Source organism: Chiloscyllium plagiosum, unplaced genomic scaffold (assembly GCF_037043375.1).
Source record: "Chiloscyllium plagiosum isolate Xiang-an unplaced genomic scaffold, Cpla_swu_hap1 HiC_scaffold_4, whole genome shotgun sequence".
Lineage (NCBI taxonomy): Eukaryota > Metazoa > Chordata > Chondrichthyes > Orectolobiformes > Hemiscylliidae > Chiloscyllium > Chiloscyllium plagiosum.
The window spans coordinates 87,519,781-87,539,088 of NW_028270142.1; the positions used below are offsets into that span (position 1 = coordinate 87,519,781).

Sequence of the window (19,308 nt, forward strand, 5' to 3'; positions counted from 1 at the left end):
CTCAGACGCTCCAGGGAAATCAACCTCAGCCTTTCCCTATAGCTCTGTCTGTAATTTGTTTGTGGGAATAGTTTGATTGGCTACCCATCAGTTTAGGAGTTATAGGCAGTTTCTTTCCTTTTTTTAAAAAAAGTCTCTTTGAAAGTCTTATGAGAAAATTTGGCTGAATTACTAGCTTTATTGAACTTGAACTAAAATGAAGCTATCTTAATAAATATTGCTTAGATCTATGTTGATTGGGTAAATCCAGAACTCACTAACGCCCAACATTAGCCAAACTTCAGAGATTGTCGTAAAGCTAACTAATGTTATGTTGAACAAAATGCATTTTTTTTAAAACTTTTCATCTTGCCCTCAGCAGGACAATTTCCAACAATACCAATTCAAACAAAAGTCTAACATTTGTATTCTGTTAGAGGAGAGTGCTGATTGGTTGGTAAGTGGATTCTGCTTTGTCGAAGGATTACCATTTACTGATTTGTTTCTCAGGACAATCTTCTGACCAATGAGAGTCAACCTGTCTGATTTAAATTTATACAAAGCCTGACAGTTAATAGTCAGTCAACATTATAAGACCATAAGACATAGGAGTGGAAGTAAGGCCATTTGGCCCATCAAATCCACTCGCCATTCAATTATGGCTGATGGGCATTTCAGTGCCACTTATCCGCACTCTCCCAGTATCCCTTAATTCCTTGTGAGATTCAGAATTTATCAATCTCTGCCTTGAAGATATTTAACATCATGGCCTCCACTGCGCTCCGTGGCAATGAATTCCACAAATCAATTCCACACTATTAGTCCATTCTCCATGGTAATGCCTCTACCAGACAGAGTCAATTGGCCAACGAATCAGAACTCTCTCCTTATGCAGTAGAAGTGTTGATTCTCATGAATTGTTCCTGATGAGTGCGTGATGAAAAGCTTCAATAATCAAAACTCATGCCCTGTTCTCCTGAATTACTAATTTTATGTTTATGCTTTGAGCATAGATCAACAATGGAAGTGGTGAGTCATTGAATCTCCCTGGTTAATTATTTTCTTTTTAAGTGAAAATGATGAGTCTAGCACCAGGACCCGGGCTAAGATGCCAACAGGATACAAAAATATGTGAGTGAAGATATGATAAATCAAGCTGTAGGAGTTAGGTGATGCAACAGTTTAGTTTGAAAGATTGCAGATTATGGAAGGAACAGAGAGATGAGGATCTTCATCATTTGGAAGTCATAGGAAAGAATAATTTATGTTATGGGTTGGTTCAATTTCTTGCACTTGCCTATTGTGCAACTGGCAGTCTCAAAGCTTGTGTTGCCAATCTGAAAGAATGATATCATTGTGTTATTTTATTCATGAAGGATTTAAGTGCGCGATCTGTTTACTTGTGACCTTCATGTGGATACACTTAGTGTACAGTTTCATCTGGCTTTCACAGTACAATATGTTACAATACTGACAAAATGAAGGGAAAATGAAGCCTACATCTAAACATATTGAAAGTCAAATGCTGAAAAGATGTTATTTTGTCTTTCACTTGTTACCTACTAAAGTAAATAAAAAATAAATTACTATTTTGCAGGGATTAACTTTGATATGGGAACAAAATCCAATTGCTTTTGCTCAATTACTTCTTGAATAACATAGTGCTGTTCATCCAAACAATGGTGTAATTGTGTTACATCATTCTTGGAATAAAATCTGACTCCAGGAGCTCTCCTTTTTTGGGGGGCAAGTACAGGAGAACAGAAGAAGGCTTTCTGCCATTGAGAAAGAGCTTTCTTTATCCTGAAAGACTAACAGCAGCTGGATTGATTGTACTTCATAATAACCTTAGATTAAAGCCTGAACTTTCCTACAATTCAAATGAAATTAGTGTGGTAATTACAGGAAAAATGATGCTTTGGAACTTGTTATTGTGAGATCGAGAAAGGAACCAAAGGCTATAAGTTGCCACCAACTTTGGAAACAAGAGATTAGCCAAATCAAAAATTCTTGTTCTGATCCCCCAAGAGACTGACAGCTTAAAATAAAAGAAATTTAATATCCATTTCAGAGCTGAAATAATTACACATTTTAAGATGTTTAATGCAACAAAAGACACAGAATATTATGTTAAACATGACTTATTTGTGAGTAACATACTTAGGAACATACCCCTGTCTTATTTTTAAGACACTACATTCTCCATAGATTTCCGATCTTCATAGCAAACGGTTCACAGTTGCCCCCAACTTCCAATAGGTTCTCATTTCCCCATTTTGCTGAGCAGTAACTCTGCATGACCACCTCTAGGTGCTTCTCTTAGTTTTCAGAAAGTTGCTTAAGTTCACTGCCAGGAGAAAAAAGACCTCACAATATTATTTCCCATCTGGCTACACCAGGATGAATCTCCTGTAATCCTTATAAGCCTATTGCACGTGTCTCCTGTGGTTGTCTGTCGTTGTTCATAAAGCCCAGAAGCCACTTCTCTCTGCAGACCCCAGAAAACTGTTGTCTATCGTTGGTCTTCATTAATTTGTAGGAAACCTGCGGCCTAATCTTTACATTGGCTTCCTGTGCATCCTTCGCTTTGACAATGTGAATTACATGAATTAAGTAAACACTTGTTACCTACTAGAGCCTTTAGAGCCTAACTTTCTTTCCTCTAGGAATTAAATGAGTGGATTAATGCAAAAATGTTGACAACATGACAATCTTCAACACTTTTCTAGGTCTTTGGAAATGCCTAGTTTTTTCTGCTGTTGTCTCCATATGTAAATACTTTGCAGTTCCACCCAGTAAAACTGTCTGGCTCCCTTTAATCTCTGCAAGTAAACCATTCAGGCTTGCTGTCATTCAGACTGCAGAACATGTCACAATATATATTTTCAACTAAACATTGGGGGCCCAAAACTTAACAATCTTAAAAATCTCATAAATATAAATATTATGAATTGATGATATCAAGCCTGGGTCTTAAGAGCCTAGAATTTATGAAAAATAGAAGCTAGAGTTCTACTGTCAAGACATATGGAAAAGAATGGGTTATAGCGGAAGATTACCTCTTATTAATTTATTCATTCACCACATCTGGGTAGCACTGCCTTGGCCAGTATTTAATGTCCAACTCTAATTGCTCTTCAGAAGTTGGCAGTGAACTTTTTTTTATTTCAAAAATATACTTTATTCATAAAATAATTTGATGGTCTGTACAGTTGGTCATGCCATACATATGTAAACATGTACATACAGAGATCAGAATTTATCATTTTATACAGGTCTGTACATTTTTCAATCATATGCCCACATAATTAGCTGAGGCGTCAGCAGAGCCCAAATGACTGCATGGGCCCCCTGTTCTTCGTTAGGCAGGCAGACTTTACACAGTGGTCTTTTCCCACCGCGCCTTGGCGGCAACTGCCCCAAGCTTCAGCGCGTCCCTCAACATGTAGTCCTGGACCTTGGAATGTGCCAGTCTGCAGCACTCAGTCGGGGTCAACTCCTTCAGCTGGAAGATTAGCAGGTTTCGGACCACCCAGAGAGCGTCCTTCACCGAGTTGATGATCCTCCAGGCGCAGTTGATGTTCGTCTCGGTGTGCGTCCCGGGGAACAGGTCGTAGAGCACAGAGTCCCGCGTCACGGCGCTGCTCGGGACGAACCTCGACAAATACCACTGCATTCCTCTCCAGACTTCCTCTGCATAGGCACATTCCAGAAGGAGGTGTGTGACAGTCTCGTCCCCCCCCGCAGCCGCTTCGAGGGCAGCGTGCGGTGCGGCTGAGAGTCCGGGCGTGCATAAAGGATCTCACAGGCAGAGCCCTTCTCACCACCAGCCAAGCCATGTCTTGGTGCTTGTTGGAAAGTTCTGGCGATGAGGCCAAATGACTTTGACAGTCTGCTCAGGGAACCGCTCGATAGGATCCGCCCTCTTCTTTTCCCGAAGGGTCTCAAGGACACTACGTGCTGACCACTTCCTGATGGACTTGTGGTCAAAGGTGTTTCTCTTCATAAATTTCTCCACGAAGGACAGGTGATACGGAACGGTCCAACTACTCGGAGCGTTCCGCGGCAGCGAGGCCAGGCCCATCCTTCGCAACACCGGGGACAGGTAGAACCTCAGTACGTAGTGACACTTGGTGTTTGCGTACCGGGGATCCACGCACAGCTTGATGCAGCCACACACAAAGGTGGCCATCATGGTGAGGGTGGCATTGGGTGTATTCTTTCCCCCGTTGCCCAGATCTTTGTACAGCGAGTCCCTTCGGACCCGGTCCATCTTTGAACTCCATATGAACTGGAAGATGGCCCGGGTGACTGCAGCGGCACAGGTTCTGGGAATAGGCCAGACCTGTGCCACGTATAATAGGAATGACAGTGCCTCACACCTGATGACCAGGTTTTTTCCCGCGATGGAGAGCGACCGTAGCTTCCATCTGCCCAGTTTCTGCCTCACTTTGCTGATACGCTCCTCCCAAGACTTGGCGCACGCCCCAGCCCCTCCGAACCAAATACCCAGCACCTTCAGGTGGTCGGTCCTGACGGTGAAGGGGATCGAGGATTGGTCGGCCCAGTTCCCGAAGAGCATGGCCTCGCTCTTGCCTCGGTTTACCTTGGCCCCCGAGGCCCGTTCGAACTGGCCACAAATGCACATGAGTCTGCGCACGGACAGCGGATCCGAGCAGAAAACGGCGACGTCATCCATGTACAGGGAGGCCTTAACCCGCAGGCCCCCGCTGCCAGGAATAGTCACCCCTCTCAGGCTCGCATCCTTCCTGATGGACTCGGCAAATGGCTCTATGCAGCACACAAACAAGGCAGGAGAGAGAGGGCAGCCCTGCCTGACTCCAGATCTGACTGGGAAGCTATCTGATTCCCACCCGTTGATTGAGACTGCACTGACAATGTTGGTATAGAGCAGTCTGATCCAATTGCAGATTCCCTCCCCAAAGCCCATTTTGGAGAGAACATCTCTCATATACGTGTGTGATATCCTGTCAAAGGCTTTCTCCTGGTCCAGGCTGATCAGGCAGGTGTCCAACCCTCTGTCCTGCACGTAGGCGATCGTATCCCTGAGGAGTGCGAGACTCCATGCGATCTTCCTGCCCGGTACAGCACAGGTTTGGTCAGGGTGAATCACCGACCCTAGAGCAGACCTGACCCGGTTGGCGATTACCTTTGACAGAACTTTGTAATCTGCATTCAACAGTGAGAGTGGTCTCCAATTTTTGAGTTCCTCCCTCTCCCCCTTCCACTTGTAGATGAGGGTGATGATGCCTTCACTCATGGTACCTGCCCGAAGCATACTGACATACACCTTCAGCAGGTCCTGGCCAATCAAGTCCCACAGAGCGGAATAGAGCTCGACCGGTAAGCCGTCGCTTCCGGGAGTTTTATTCTTTTCGAAGGACTCGAGGGCCTTGGTCAGCTCGTCCAGAGATAGCGGCTGGTCCAGCCTCTCCCGTGTTCTGTGTAATGTAGATACACCCAAGTACAGTTATGAAAGGAGTTACAGGATTTCGACCCAGCAACTGGGATATATTTCCAAGTTAGAGTGGTTTATGGTTTAAGGAGCAGCTTGCGATTTGAGGTGTTCCCATGCATCTGCTGCCCTTGTCCTTCTAGGTGACAGAAGCCATGGGTTTGAAAGATGCTGTTGATCAGTTGCTAAGTGGGGTGCTGAAGTGCTGCAGAGAATCTTGTTAATGGTACGCGCTGTGTGTCAGAAGTGTAGGGAGTTAACGATTGGATAAGGAATATTGATTTGAATGAATTATGTAAGTAGAGGGAAAGAGGAGATGGTGAATGTAGGGATAAAGCAAAGCGAGGAAGGGGAGTTAAGAAAGCACCTCCACCATCAAACTATTCTGCTGAAATAATGACAGGGAAGATTACACTGGAAAAAAATGTTAGTAGTCAAATTAATGATTTTGTTTGGTTATAGCTCTGTCAGGCATCATAAAAACATTAATTATCTGTTGATTTTTTTTGTCAATGCAGTCCTTTACTATTTGTAACATTAGGACTGAAATAATAAATTTGTAAACAACTTCTGGGCTGCATTATTAAATGACAGTAAATGTGCTATTGATGTTACTCAGTCACAACATGGTAAAATGAACATTAAAATTGATTATTATAAAATGTTTGAATGTTTGTTAGGGAACACCCAGGAATATATATTCTCCTTCTTAGCACAATGTAAAATGTAAATAGTTTTCTAGCAAATGTGCTGTAAGCTATCTCTGACTTTTGGTGCTGAAATCATTGGAAGGAAAATAAGAAACAACTTATTTATCTTTTCAGTATCATGACATTTTTTCTCAACAAAAAAAAGTTCAAGGAGACTTTACGACCTTATGATGTGAAAGATGTTATTGAGCAGTACTCGGCAGGACATTTAGACATGCTTTCAAGAATCAAGTACCTCCAGTCAAGGTAAATGGTGAATAATGAAACACTATTAATGTTAGAATTAATACCTTCTTAAATATTTGAGTGTTTATGATAACTATATTTTAAAAATATCACAGCCTCGGGATGTTGCTTGAGAGGCCTTATTTATTGCATATTCCTATTGACCCTGAGAAAAAATATGATGTTAATAAATTGCTGCTGCCTTCATGCTGTTCATGTTTCAGTTGAAGAGTTTCAAAATTTTGACCCAAATTATGAAGGTACATAAATCTGACCAAGCTGATGTGTGACTTGGAAGGGAGCTTGCATTCTCCAGTGTTCCTGCTCTTGACCTTCCCAATGTCTTCCTGTTTTATGTGTTGTACCTTTACAGGCACCTTCCTGTATTTATTAGGTAAAGGTTCTTACAAAAGAAATAATCTAACATGAACCAACAGAGAGGTATCTGTTACTACAGAGACAATGAGAGTATTTGGGTTAATTGCAGGAGAAAAATATCACTGTTTCCTTCTCCACTATTCACTTGGTTCCTGTTTCTATTCTTAAATCTCTTTGATAAAGGAGACATATTGTTAACATCATCATGATTCATCAGGCTTCCAGGTGCACAATAGACCTCCCTGTGCTATTATTAGCATTCAGGTCCTGCAATTTGCAATGCAAAACATTTTGAGTTGAGCAGTGAAAAACACCTAACTAATGTGACATGCTGCAAGATGCTTCTCTCCAGAACATTCCAGGCCATTAGCACTGATTCTGCTCGATTCACATTACATCTTTATATTGATCAAATATTCACAGCTCTGCAATTTAAAGATCTTTGACGTTATCAACAACATTGAATTATAATTTTAAATTTCAATATTTTTGTATGAAAAAGTTCCCTTATTTTCTATTTGCTATGTCAGTAAAGGAATGAACTTTGGAACTGCTTTTAAATGAATGAGTTCCTGGGAATTAATACAGGTCATTCTGTTTTGTCAATGCAAATTCACTGCAACGTGATTGCCGAATTGGGGACATTGCTTCTACAGTGCAAACTTTTAAAACGTACTGGCTGTAACATAATTATAGCGCCAACACTTTAAGCTCTGTTTCTAAAGCGTGATTTTTCTATAACATGAGGTCACACAAGAACATAACCATTGCATTATAGAAGAACTGACTTTAGTAATTTCAATGCACAGATTCACCTAGAAAGACACCGTTATTTACAAGTTCCTCACCAAGTCACTCACCACCCTGACATGGAAACATATTGCTGTCCCTCAACAATTGTTGGGTCAAAATCCTGGAACTCTCCATAAAGCACTGTTGCTACCAAGCACATAGACTGCAGTGGTTACAGAAGGCAGCTCAAAAACATTTCATGTGCAGTAGATGATGGGCAATAAACGGCCTGACCTAGCCTGGCCAGTGATATCCACATCCAATGAACAAATATGTTTTTGTTTGATGGTTTATCGTTCTTCATTTCTTTCCAGAATTGATATGATTCTTGCACCTGCAGCCCCATCAACTCCCAAGCAGAAAAAATCAAACTCAAAAGGAGGTTTTGTATACCCTTTACAACAATCACCTAAGTAAGGCACTAACTTTATTAAATTAAGAATAGATAAATGTTTAAGTCCTTGCTTAATATTACGGTACTGCAAAAAACACTGAATAATGTAGCATAATTTTTCTGTAGGGTAGAGAGTGCAGAAACAAAATCGATTTTTCAGCTGTTCTGTTGGATGACAGTATTCACTTCTACAATTGTACCTTGTAATATCAGTTTGTTATGGGGAGGTAACGTGTGGTGGTATTATAACTCAGTTGGCTAGCTGGTTGTTTTGCAAGGTGGAGTAATAGCAATAGTGTATTTTCAATTCCCATATTGGCTGAGATTGCTGTGAAGGTTCCATCTTCTCAGCTTCACTCCTCAGCTGATGTATGGTGACCCTCCAGTTAAAGCACCACCAGTTATTGCATTGTAATGAAAGAGTGGGACTGTGGTGACTTCACCTTTTTTCAAAATCGCTGAACTATTAATCTAGAGATGCGGGTAATGTTCTAGAGATCCAGATTTGAATCCTGCCTTGGCAAATGGTGAAATTTGAATTCAATTTTTAAAAATCTAAAATTAGTCTAATTATGGACATGAAACCATTGTCAATTGTTGGAAAAGCCAAATGTGCTTTAGGAAAGGAAAATTGAGTCCTCACATTGTTTGCTGAAAATGTGTTGCTGGAAAAGCGCAGCAAGTCAGGCAGCATCCAAGGAACAGGAGAATCGACGTTTCGGGCATAAGCCCTTCTTATGCCTGAAACATCGATTCTCCTGTTCCTTGGATGCTGCCTGACCTGCTGCGCTTTTCCAGCAACACATTTTCAGCTCTGATCTCCAGCATCTGCAGCCCTCACTTTTTTCTCTCCTAACATTGTTTGGCCAACTTGTGACTCCAGACCCACAGCAATGTAGTTGATCTTAACTGGTCTGTTCAGTTAGGGATGGGCAATAAATGTTGGTTTAGCCAGCAACATCCTCATCCCAGGGATGAAAACAAAATCTGATAAGTTTGAAAATCTTCTTGGCATGCTTGGACAAAAGCTTTTCATATTCTGATGCCTTCCTGGAATTCAATCCATGCAGGTTTTACACAATTTACCCTCAACTAGTGATAGTGTGAACATTCTAACTATATTTTAAATATAGTAAGGCTTTTTATGCAATAAATACTAAAATAAAGTCACAAGAGGGATAAATTCAGCAGAAGGTAAGTATTTTCGCTATAACAATATTATGTGTATATCATTATTGTTCTGTACTTGCTTTGTGTATCTTGAAGCCCTTGTTAATAACACTCTATGTCCTACAATCAGAATTGATCCTGATGTCGCCAAAGCTTCTGATCCAGAGGCTGAAGACCAAAGCATGATGGGAAGATTTGTCAAGGTTGAAAGACAGGTAATATTTCAAATGGCAGCTGTCCATATGTTTACAAATAATTCTGAACAGGGTTAGGACATTGAAGATTGAAATACTACTAGTGCAGATACCTTTGCTGCCTGTGCGGTTTGTGGAAATCACTAATTTTATGTAAAATGAGTGCAGTGAAATATGATGAAAGGCCTGAATCTTCTGAATGATAAGCAGAATGCTACTGAACCTGCAAACTTCTCTAATTCAAAACTGCTGCATCTTGCTTCTGGAATCTTCTGATCGTGGTTTTCACAACAACATGCAGCACAGCATCCCTGTGAGAACTCTATCAGAGAAACATACCCCGTTTCTATGGCACTAGCTGTTCTATGTTAATTTTAAAGGGTGAGACTGACTGTAGGTATGGTAGGTGAGAGGGGAAGAGTGGTGAAGTAGGGTGTTGGAAGGAGTCGAGCTGAGGGTAAGGGTACAGGAGTTGAGCTGTTCTAAGGAAGGATCTATCAGGATCGCAGCTGGACAATTGGAAGAGGAAATCAGGCTGAGTAGGATAGTCTGGTTGGGAATGCTGATGGTGTATGGAAATCCTGTTGATCAGTCTCGATAAGGATCATACACATAAAATTCATATTATAACAACCATCAGGTTATTTTCCTCAGAATTCCTTCTGATTCACAGCTTTTCCTTTGCTTTCTCCCTTCAATGTTATGCCTTTGTTTAATCCAAATAGATTCAGTTTCCACCTTTTCATATTGAGAAGGGGTTAATTAAGAAACCTGTATGATGTACTTCTAAAAAAATAGTGACCAGAACATGATAGCATTTTTCTTTGGGATAGAAAGTAAATTGGTCCAGTCCAATCTAGGGTCCTAAATGTGAACAAAGGAAACGCAATCTATGAAGAGTGAGTTGGCTATAAGAAACTAAGGAGGAGAAAGTGAGGGCTGCAGATGCTGGAGATCAGAGCTGAAAATGTGTTGCTGGAAAAGCGCAGCAGGTCAGGCAGCGTCCAAGGAACAGGAGAATCGACGTTTCAGGCATAAGCCCTTCTTCAGGAATGTAGAGGGAGGAAGAGAGCTTCTTCAAGGAAGGCATCCTTGTAAGAGGATTCGCAGTAGGTTAAAATCTTCGAGGAGAAAGTGAGGGCTGCAGATGCTGGAGATCCAAGCTGAAAATGTGTTGCTGGAAAAGCGCAGCAGGTCAGGCAGCATCCAAGGAACAGGAGAATCGACGTTTCGGGCATAAGCCCTTCTTCAGGAATCTTTCCTGAAGAAGGGCTTATGCCCAAAACATCGATTCTCCTGTTCCTTGGATGCTGCCTGACCTGCTGCACTTTTCCAGTATAAGAAACTAAGGCAAAGGGAATGGTTATGATTTAAAGAATGAGTACACACAATGCAGCAGCTATACATTCCTTTCAGGCAAAAGAACAGAAGAGGAAAAGTGGGCCATTTAACAAAATAAATTCAAGATAGTATTAGGTCCAAAGAGGAGTCACAGAATGTTGCTAGATAAAATAGCAAGCCTGAGGACTAGGAGAATGTTAGTATTTAGCAAAGAAGGACCAAGAGATTGATTAAGAGGCAAAAAACCGAATGAAAGTATTTTTGCAACAGACATAAAAATGAATCCTATAAGTATATAAAAAGAAAACAAAATTAATGAAAACAAGTGAAGTTCCTGTATTGGCTGAAATTAGAATTTTTAATAGAGTACAATAAAATGGCAGGATAATTAAACAACTACTTTGTAAGAACATAATATGAGAAATAGGAACAGTAGTAGACCATTCATTTGCTTAAGCCTGCTCTGCCATTCAGTAAGATCATGGCTGATATGCATTAGGTCTCAACTCCTCTTTTGTGCCAGCTCCTCACAGCCTCAACTCATTGATACTTCAAAGTCTGTCTCCCAATTTTTTAAATACTACTGTGATCTAATGTCTACAAAGGGTACAGAATTCCTTCACTCACAACCCTCTGATAGAAGAAATTCCTTCACGTCTCAGTTTTAAGTGAGTGGCCCCTAATTCTGTAACTACATCCTGAGTTTGAGACTCTCCTCATGAGTGGAAACAACTTCTCAACATCTACCCTCTCATGTCCCCTCAAAATCTTTTTTGTTTAGTAAGAACACCCTTCATTCTTCTAAAGGCCTAACCTGATTAACCATTCCTGGACAAGTCAACCCTTCATCCTAGAAATCAGACGAGTGAACCTCTTTTGAACAGCCTGCAAAGTCAGTATTTCCTTTCTTAAATGAGATTAGAGCAACTGTGATCTTATCAAGTACTGAAGCAGGCTCAAGTGGCCAAATAGCCTAATCCCGATCCTAATTCTTGTATTGGTGTGTGTTCTCAGCAAGGCTATTGACTTAAGACTACCAAATATAAACAACTCCTGTTCTAGAACTGGATGTCTCAGGTGTGACTATGTTATACTGCTATTATTTATTTTTCAGTTCATAGTAAAGTGTGAACATGTTAACGTTTTTCCAGTTACAAATTATAAAATAAAGCTATTGATGGCTTTGACAATAAGGTGACTTATTTTTCAACCCTTTACAAAATTAAATAAAAGCAAAATACCTCAGATGCTGTCAATCTGGCAAGCTGCTCATTGGTTAGCACTACTGCCTCACAGCACCAAGGACCTGGGTTCAATTCCAGCCTTGGGTGACTGTCTCTGTGGAGTTTGCACTTTCTTCCCCTGTCTGCAAGGGTTTTCTCCAGGTGCTCCAGTTTCCTCCCATAATCCAAAGTTGTGTGGGTTAGGTGAATTGGCCATGTTAAATTGCTCATAGTGCTCAGGCTTGTGTAGGTTAGATGCATTAGGGAAATGTAGAGTAATGGGTCTGGGTGGGTTACTCTTCGGAGGATCAGTGTGGACTTGCTGGGCCGAAGGGCCTGTCTTCACACTGTAGGAATTCTAATTCTAAAAAGAGGAAATGCTGGACAAACTCAACAGGTTTGGTGTGGAAACAGAGTTAATGGTTTACTCTGATATGACAGTTCTTTAAAACTGCTTTACCAAAGTTAAGTAAAAGATGTCACTGTGTTACTGATATGCAGTAGCTAACAATTTCTTTTAAAAATTGTGTTTTCTCTATTAATATGATTTTATGAACAAACGAGATTGGGATGGGGGAGTAGTCAGAAATTGTTGGAAATCAAAAGTGGAATTGAAAAATGATTTTAAATGTCATAATTATAACATTTAATCTCTCTTTTCTCAATCTACCTCCTCCTGAATTTGGTCAAATCCAATTATGTGCTTTGGAAACCAATGCCAGCATGCATGTGCCTCAGAGTTCTTCAGCACTGCAAATTAGCTGAGATCAGATTATCTCTGCTTCAATAAAGACCAACGGAAGACCTTTTCTGCTGGTAGCCTTTCAGTTAAACCACAATAAAGGGATATAATTGCTCTAATCATCTGCAATGTAGTCAGCATTTGAGTAAAGCTGTATTTGTATTTTGCAGGAATTGATAGAATACCTTTCTATCTGTTGGCATAATATAACAATTGACTTTATCAAGTTTGGTTATGTTCATAAATTAATGGCAGCTGTACCCCTGGTTTAATAATGAGGTTTCTTACTAAATAGCCTGCATATAATTTTATTATGTCAAATGATGAAGCAAGCAGAGCCCTGTCATCCAACTTGATCTACTCAAGGATATATTGACATAGTAGATGTAATTTTATTGGCTGATATACAGGGACATCATCAGCAATACTATTAATTGTGTATTATGTTTAATATTATGCTGGTAGTGAAGCTTAACTAGGGTTTAATTTAGGCACATATCAAGAGGCACTGAACTGGTCATGCAGTTGGCTTAATACATGTACATTTGTAATGTTTAATTCTGTAATTAAATGTAAGATGGAGTAAAGATCATCTTCAGTATTAGCCTTCAATAACTAGCTATGTAGAACAGAATACATGTAGGCTTAGAAAAGGAGAATCTGTTACAAAATTTAACCACTGAAGGCAAAAACTATGAAGAAATGTCAAATATCTTCATTATGTGCTGACACGTGTCATCTACTTACTGGTGTCCACAACGTTTATGATGATCACATTTCCTGCTTCACAGGTGGAAGGAATGGAGAAAAAGATTGACTTCCTTGTGGATATGCATATTCAACATATGAATACCCAACAGTCCGGATCAACTGGCTACTATTCAATAAGAGGGGCAGGGACATCAGTTCAGCAAAGTCCAGTTGAGGATAAGGTGGAAGACAAATACTCAGAGATTAAAAGAGTAATCTCTAACTATCCTGATGCCTGCACGTATATGGCTCCTCAGAATTGTTATCAAGTCCAAGTTTCTTCTGTTGCTCCATTTAGTTTCTTCAGACAGAGTCCAGGAAGTACAAAATTTTCAACTTTAGCTGCTGACTTATCAAGATTTCCTCCACCTCCTGCTCCATCTTACACTGAAAGACCAACAGTTCTGCCAATAAGCTCGCTGACAGACAGTGATGGTAACATATGTCCCAGCTATCAAGGAGCAGAGCGAGCAAGTCCTTTTTCTGACAAATTATCACAGAGGCATGGGAGAAGCACAAGAGACAGCGATACTCCGATTTCTCTCCTTTCAGTCAACCATGAGGAACTAGAGCGTTCCCCCAGTGGATTCAGCATCTCCCAATCAAAGGATGACTTGACTTTTGGTATTTATGGTGGAGGTAGTTGGCCAAAATCAAAACTTCATTTAGCAGAGGGTGAGACCGACACAGATACCGATCCTTACACACCATGTGGTTCTGCACCTCTGTCATCAACAGGGGAGGGACTTCCTGACAACATATGGCCTACAACAAATAAGCCAACTTAGCAGGGTCACTGGATGGCTCATAAATGTACAGTCACTATAAACGGTTCACATTTCTTGCTTCCTGCAGCACACCTACAGCTTATTGTTACAATGCATTTCACTGGCAAAATTGCATGTAATGCATGGTCTTGCGCTAGAGAACTGGTAATATTTTCAATATCCCAAAAGCAATTTTTTCATAAATTTTAGAAGTTGTAAAGATTTGCATGTAGGTGCATGGTTTTCAACAATATTAACAAAAAAGCCTCCTTTCTTCTGTCTTATTCTATAATAATGAAATAATTTCAATCCCTACAATATACGTGGGTTAGAATCTATGCAGAAAATTATTAGATACATTTCTTTTTAACAATACTTAAACCTGCAAGCAAATTCTTAAAGAGACAGTGTCCTCTTCATTAACCTAAGGGTTTGCCAAGACATTCTTGTTGTTACACATGCCATCTATTGAGTTACCTATATGTTTATAACTTTTAATAACAGATAGATAAAAGTGAAAGTGTGTTCTGAAAAAAGAAAAATTAAATAAAAATGAAATTTAAGAATCTGCCCATATGTATATTAAAAAAAGTAAACAGAATCGTGTTCTTTGTGAAATGCAAAAATCCCCAAATACACAGCTTAGCAGCTACATGAAGGGGCCTGATGAAGTAAGGTAAATAATCCTGCATATTGTTAGGATTATGGTTCTACCTCATATCTGGTGCAAATTTCACAAATCATCACCTCCCATTTTTTTATTAAAGATTTTTCAGACTCTTTTGCACCTAATCAAGTGCACTTATCTTGGCATATCTTAAATGTCGTGCATTGATCAATTGTGATATTGCAGGGCTGTTTGCAGCAGCTGAAAATATAATAGTGACAGAAAGCATAACCACAGGAATATCACATTTCTTTATTTTGTCAAATATTTGTGTTTTGCAGAGCAATGAAGTGATACTGTATGAATCCCACGGCTTTCACAAACACATCCCAAGATCTTTAATGCCATATTAGTTAAACTCTACTAAACCTAATTGATTGTAAGAATTCCTGCTGGCAGTATCAGCAGAATAACCCCGCTCTATTTGTTTCCTGTGACAAAATATTTGAATTATTCAATAATTAGAATTAACAATTGTAAAGAATATAGGAAATGTGGTATTAAAATCCAACCTAATTCAGATATCAGCTAATTTGAGTTAAGAGGAATTAATTGTACTGGATGGCTTATAAAACTAGAGGCTCATAGAACAATATCACCAGTGAAAACAAAATATTGCATTATGCAAATAGGTTTGCTTCATGTCTTGTGGTTCTCTTGTCAAAAGTAAATGAGTTTCCACTTCTTTTCTGCTGCAAAGGATTTTTTTTTAATCTCTAGTTCTTTGTTTTCAGGAAACTTGCACAAATAAAGGTAGCCACTAGAATAAATAAAGGGTAGGTAGTTAATGTTGATTAATGTATTCACTTGTCATTGCAAATTATTTAGCTATTTTAACAGTATGCACCATACAAGTCTAAAAAAAAACTTCAACAAAAACTCCAGTGCACTGAGTGACAACAGAGAGCTGTACAATTAACCTAGACATTGTTCAAATATAGCAGTGAATGCTACACATTCCAAAGGCACAATTATATCTGTGAATAACGAGAATGCCATTGCGTTCTGATAATGTTGGCTTCCATTTCCTTTAGAAGAAATTGTATACATGTTCCCATTGTTTTCATTTGGCAGATAAGGCTAATGGATTTTAATTTATAATTGCGTTTTGCAACGGTACCCCTTTTAAGAGAGTATAACCCATCTATAGATTTGAATGCATGTGATTATAGCATCACTGAAAAGGATTTAGCCAGATAAAACATGTAGTTATTATCCATAAACATTATGTGGCATAAATACAATTCAATGAGAAAAATTCATAATCCTTCAAGGCTTTATTTTGGAATAGATTGTGTACGAAGTGTTTTGAGAGTACATATAGCAGCATCTGTGAATGACGAGCATGCCAAGGATCTCTCATATTAGCAACATATCAGTTTTACATGTTTTAATAGTTCAACAAGATAAAAAGAAAAACAAAGGATGTTGTCTCTTTAGGAAAATGAGGATGAAAGGGCCTGCCATACCTTTTGTAACACGAACACTTTCTTCTACTCTTTAACTGTATTTTGTATTAATGTTTCAATCTATTAGGGGTCAATATACTGAGACTGAGAGTAGCTGACAGGTATTTGTGCCTTGCCCAGGAGACATCTTTCTTAATAATTATAAACCGTTGAATTCCAGTTTGCTGTTTCAAATTAAGAAGGAAACATGATTTTCATACAAGTGGCCTTCCGTGCTGTTTCTATGTTTTGTTAACTGTATTTCTAATCAAAAGATTTGAATGGTTCTTGTAACGTATATCTTCAAGCAGCCCAACCTTTTGGAAGATTTAATGTTGTTTATTTACAATATATATTATTTAGATCTATATTTAAGCTTAGTGTTTCTGTTCTTTCTTTATCAATTGCATCAGTTATGAATAAATGGATATTAAAAGATCCTGTGTTTTTCTGCTGCAACATTTCATAATTCCTCAGCAACCCAATGAACAATAGAAAATGTTTTGATATTATGTTTTTTTGATGCCTAAAATTTCAGGCTGTAGTTCCGACAATTTTGACTTCACAGTAAATCTCAACCTATCAAAACTATGATGATCTGACTCATTTTGTCAGAAACACTTAAACATGGTGAAGTTATTGTTTTAAATCACGGAAATTCCTTGTGGTTAAAACAAATGAATTGCATATCAAGGTAATGACAGGAAGAAATAGTTCTAACTACATAACATAAATTGGGGTTCTGTTAGCTCACTTAGCTGGACAGCTGGTTTGTGATGCCAACAGCACAGGTTCAATTCCTGTGCCAGCTGAGGTCACCATGAAGGTCCCACATTTTCAACCTTGTACCTTGCCTGAGGTGTGGTGATCCTCACATTAAATCACTGCCAGTTGTCACTCCCTAATGAGATTGCAGTCCTCTGAGACTATGGTGACTATCATTATCAGAATTCACTGATTAGACGTGGCCTTAGACTAGAAAAGATGGACAATAGCTATATTACAAAAGTAGCAGGGAGCAATGGCAAATAACAATGAACTTTAAGATAGATAGGTAGAAAGTAATTGAGAAGATAGCTGTGATTAAGTTGTCATTATTAAGTGCCATTCCCATTCATGCAGTGCGTAAATAGAACCAGCCTTTTGGAAGTAATGACAACATCCATAAGAAAAAAAGTCAGTGTCACACTCAGCTGCTCTCTGCTTTGTCTCAGGCAGTAATGACAGTTATGGTTGTCAATATTAGTTACACATATTCTTGGAGATTTCATCCCTATACATCTTGTCTCCAACCTCCCACACATGGTTGGCCAACATGGCTGGAAGATGGTTGTGGTTGGTGAAGGTCAATCATCTCAGTCCAGGACATCTCTGCAGGAGTTCCTCAGGGTAGTGTTCTAGACCCAACTATCTTCAGCTGCTTCATCAGTGATCTCTCCATTATAAGAAGTGGGGATGCCAGCCAATGATTGGACAGTCTTCCATCCCATTCATGTCCCCTCAAAGCAGGATTTGAACAATATTTAGGCTTTTGTTGTTAAATATCAAGTAACCTGCATGGCACACAAGTGGCAGGCAATAAGTCGACAAGAAAACAATCTAACTACCACTCTCACATGAAAACCCGTGACCATTGTCAAATCTCAATCTCTCAACAGAAGTGTAATTGGAATAGCTACACATTAACACTGTGTCTACAAGAGCAGGTCAGAGGCTGAGAAATCTGTGGTGGGTAAGTCACTTCCAGATGCCATAAAACCCGTCCACAAGCTACAAGGTAGAAATATTTTCCACTTGCGTGGATGAGTGTTGTTCTAATAATCCAAGAAGTTCAACCCCATACTGGGAAAAACAGTTCCAAAAGCAAATTACTGCAGATGCTGGAAATCTGAAATAATTGCAGAAAGTTCGGGAAAAAAAGTGCAGCATTATTAGAGAGAGAAAAACAGAGTTAATATTTCAGATCTGTGATTACTCTTCGGAACCAGGAAATATTGAGATGTAAAACAAAAAACTTGTTTGTTGGTTCGGGCAGAATCTTGTAAGAGCCTGAACAGTGTGAGCTATATTGTGAAATGTGACAGAATCACACAAGACATCCATTGCAGCCCATCTGACTGTCAGAAGCAACATACAGAGTGTTTCAAGTAGTTCAGGGCTACGGGGCAAGATTTTCACTTAGTGACTGCAAGTTGTTTTCTGAAGGAGATTATGCTGGTTAAGGACTTTATTAACAGCAGATCTTACCTAATTAATATGTAGATTGCCTTCCTACTGCCTGCCCTGAGCAAACTAGATATGGAAATGTGTTGCTGGAAAAGCGCAGCAGGTCAGGCAGCATCTAGGGAACAGGAGAATCGACGTTTCGGGCATTAGCCCTTCTTCAGGAATGAGGAAAGTTAGTCCAGCAGGCTAAGATAAAAGATAGGGAGGAGGGACTTGGGGGAGGGGCGTCAGAAATGTGATAGGTGGAAAGAGGTCAAGGTGAGGGTGATAGGTCAGACTGGGGTGGGGGCGGAGAGGTCGGGAAGAAGATTGCAGGTTAGGAAGGCGGTGCTGAATTTGATAGATTTGACTGAGACAGGGTGGGGGGAGGGGAAATGAGGAAACTGGTGAAATCCGAGTTCATCCCTTGTGGTTGGAGGGTTCCTAGCCGGAAGATGAGGCGTTCTTCCTCCAACCGTCGTTTCGCTGTGGTCTGACGATGGAGGAGTCCAAAGACCTGCATATCCTTGGTGGAGTGGGAGGGGGAATTGAAATGTTGAGCTACAGGGTGGTTGGGTTGGTTGGTCCGGGTGTCCCAGAGGTGTTCTCTGAAATGCTCCGCAAGTAGCCGGCCTGTCTCCCCAATATAGAGGAGGCCACATCGGGTGCAAAGGATGCAATAGATGATATGTGTGGAGGTACAGGTGAATCTGTGGCGGATATGGAAGTTTCCTTTGGGGCCTTGGAGGGAGGTGAGGGGGGAGGTGTGGGCGCAAGTCTTGCACCTCCTGCGGTTGCAGGGGAAGGTGCCGGGAGTGGAGGTTGGGTTGGTGGGGGGTGTGGATCT

The 19,308-nt window shown here is 40.1% G+C and overlaps 1 protein-coding gene and 1 long non-coding RNA gene across 2 annotated transcripts in view; one reads left to right on the forward strand and one right to left on the reverse strand.

Annotated features, from left to right (window-relative positions):
• Window positions 1-16,695, forward strand: part of kcnq3 (potassium voltage-gated channel, KQT-like subfamily, member 3) — a 435,667-nt gene extending 418,972 nt beyond the window's left edge. The window contains exons 12-15 of the mRNA XM_043688263.2: window positions 6,280-6,411; window positions 7,875-7,973; window positions 9,255-9,339; window positions 13,416-16,695. Of these exons, the coding sequence (XP_043544198.1) occupies window positions 6,280-6,411; window positions 7,875-7,973; window positions 9,255-9,339; window positions 13,416-14,162 (1,063 nt within the window). The 3' untranslated portion in view covers window positions 14,163-16,695. The remainder of the gene's footprint in view (window positions 1-6,279; window positions 6,412-7,874; window positions 7,974-9,254; window positions 9,340-13,415) is intronic.
• LOC148150180 (uncharacterized) overlaps window positions 15,039-19,308 on the reverse strand; it is a 68,764-nt gene continuing 64,494 nt past the window's right edge. The window contains exon 4 of the long non-coding RNA XR_015756999.1: window positions 15,039-15,568. This is a non-coding gene — a long non-coding RNA (uncharacterized LOC148150180). The remainder of the gene's footprint in view (window positions 15,569-19,308) is intronic.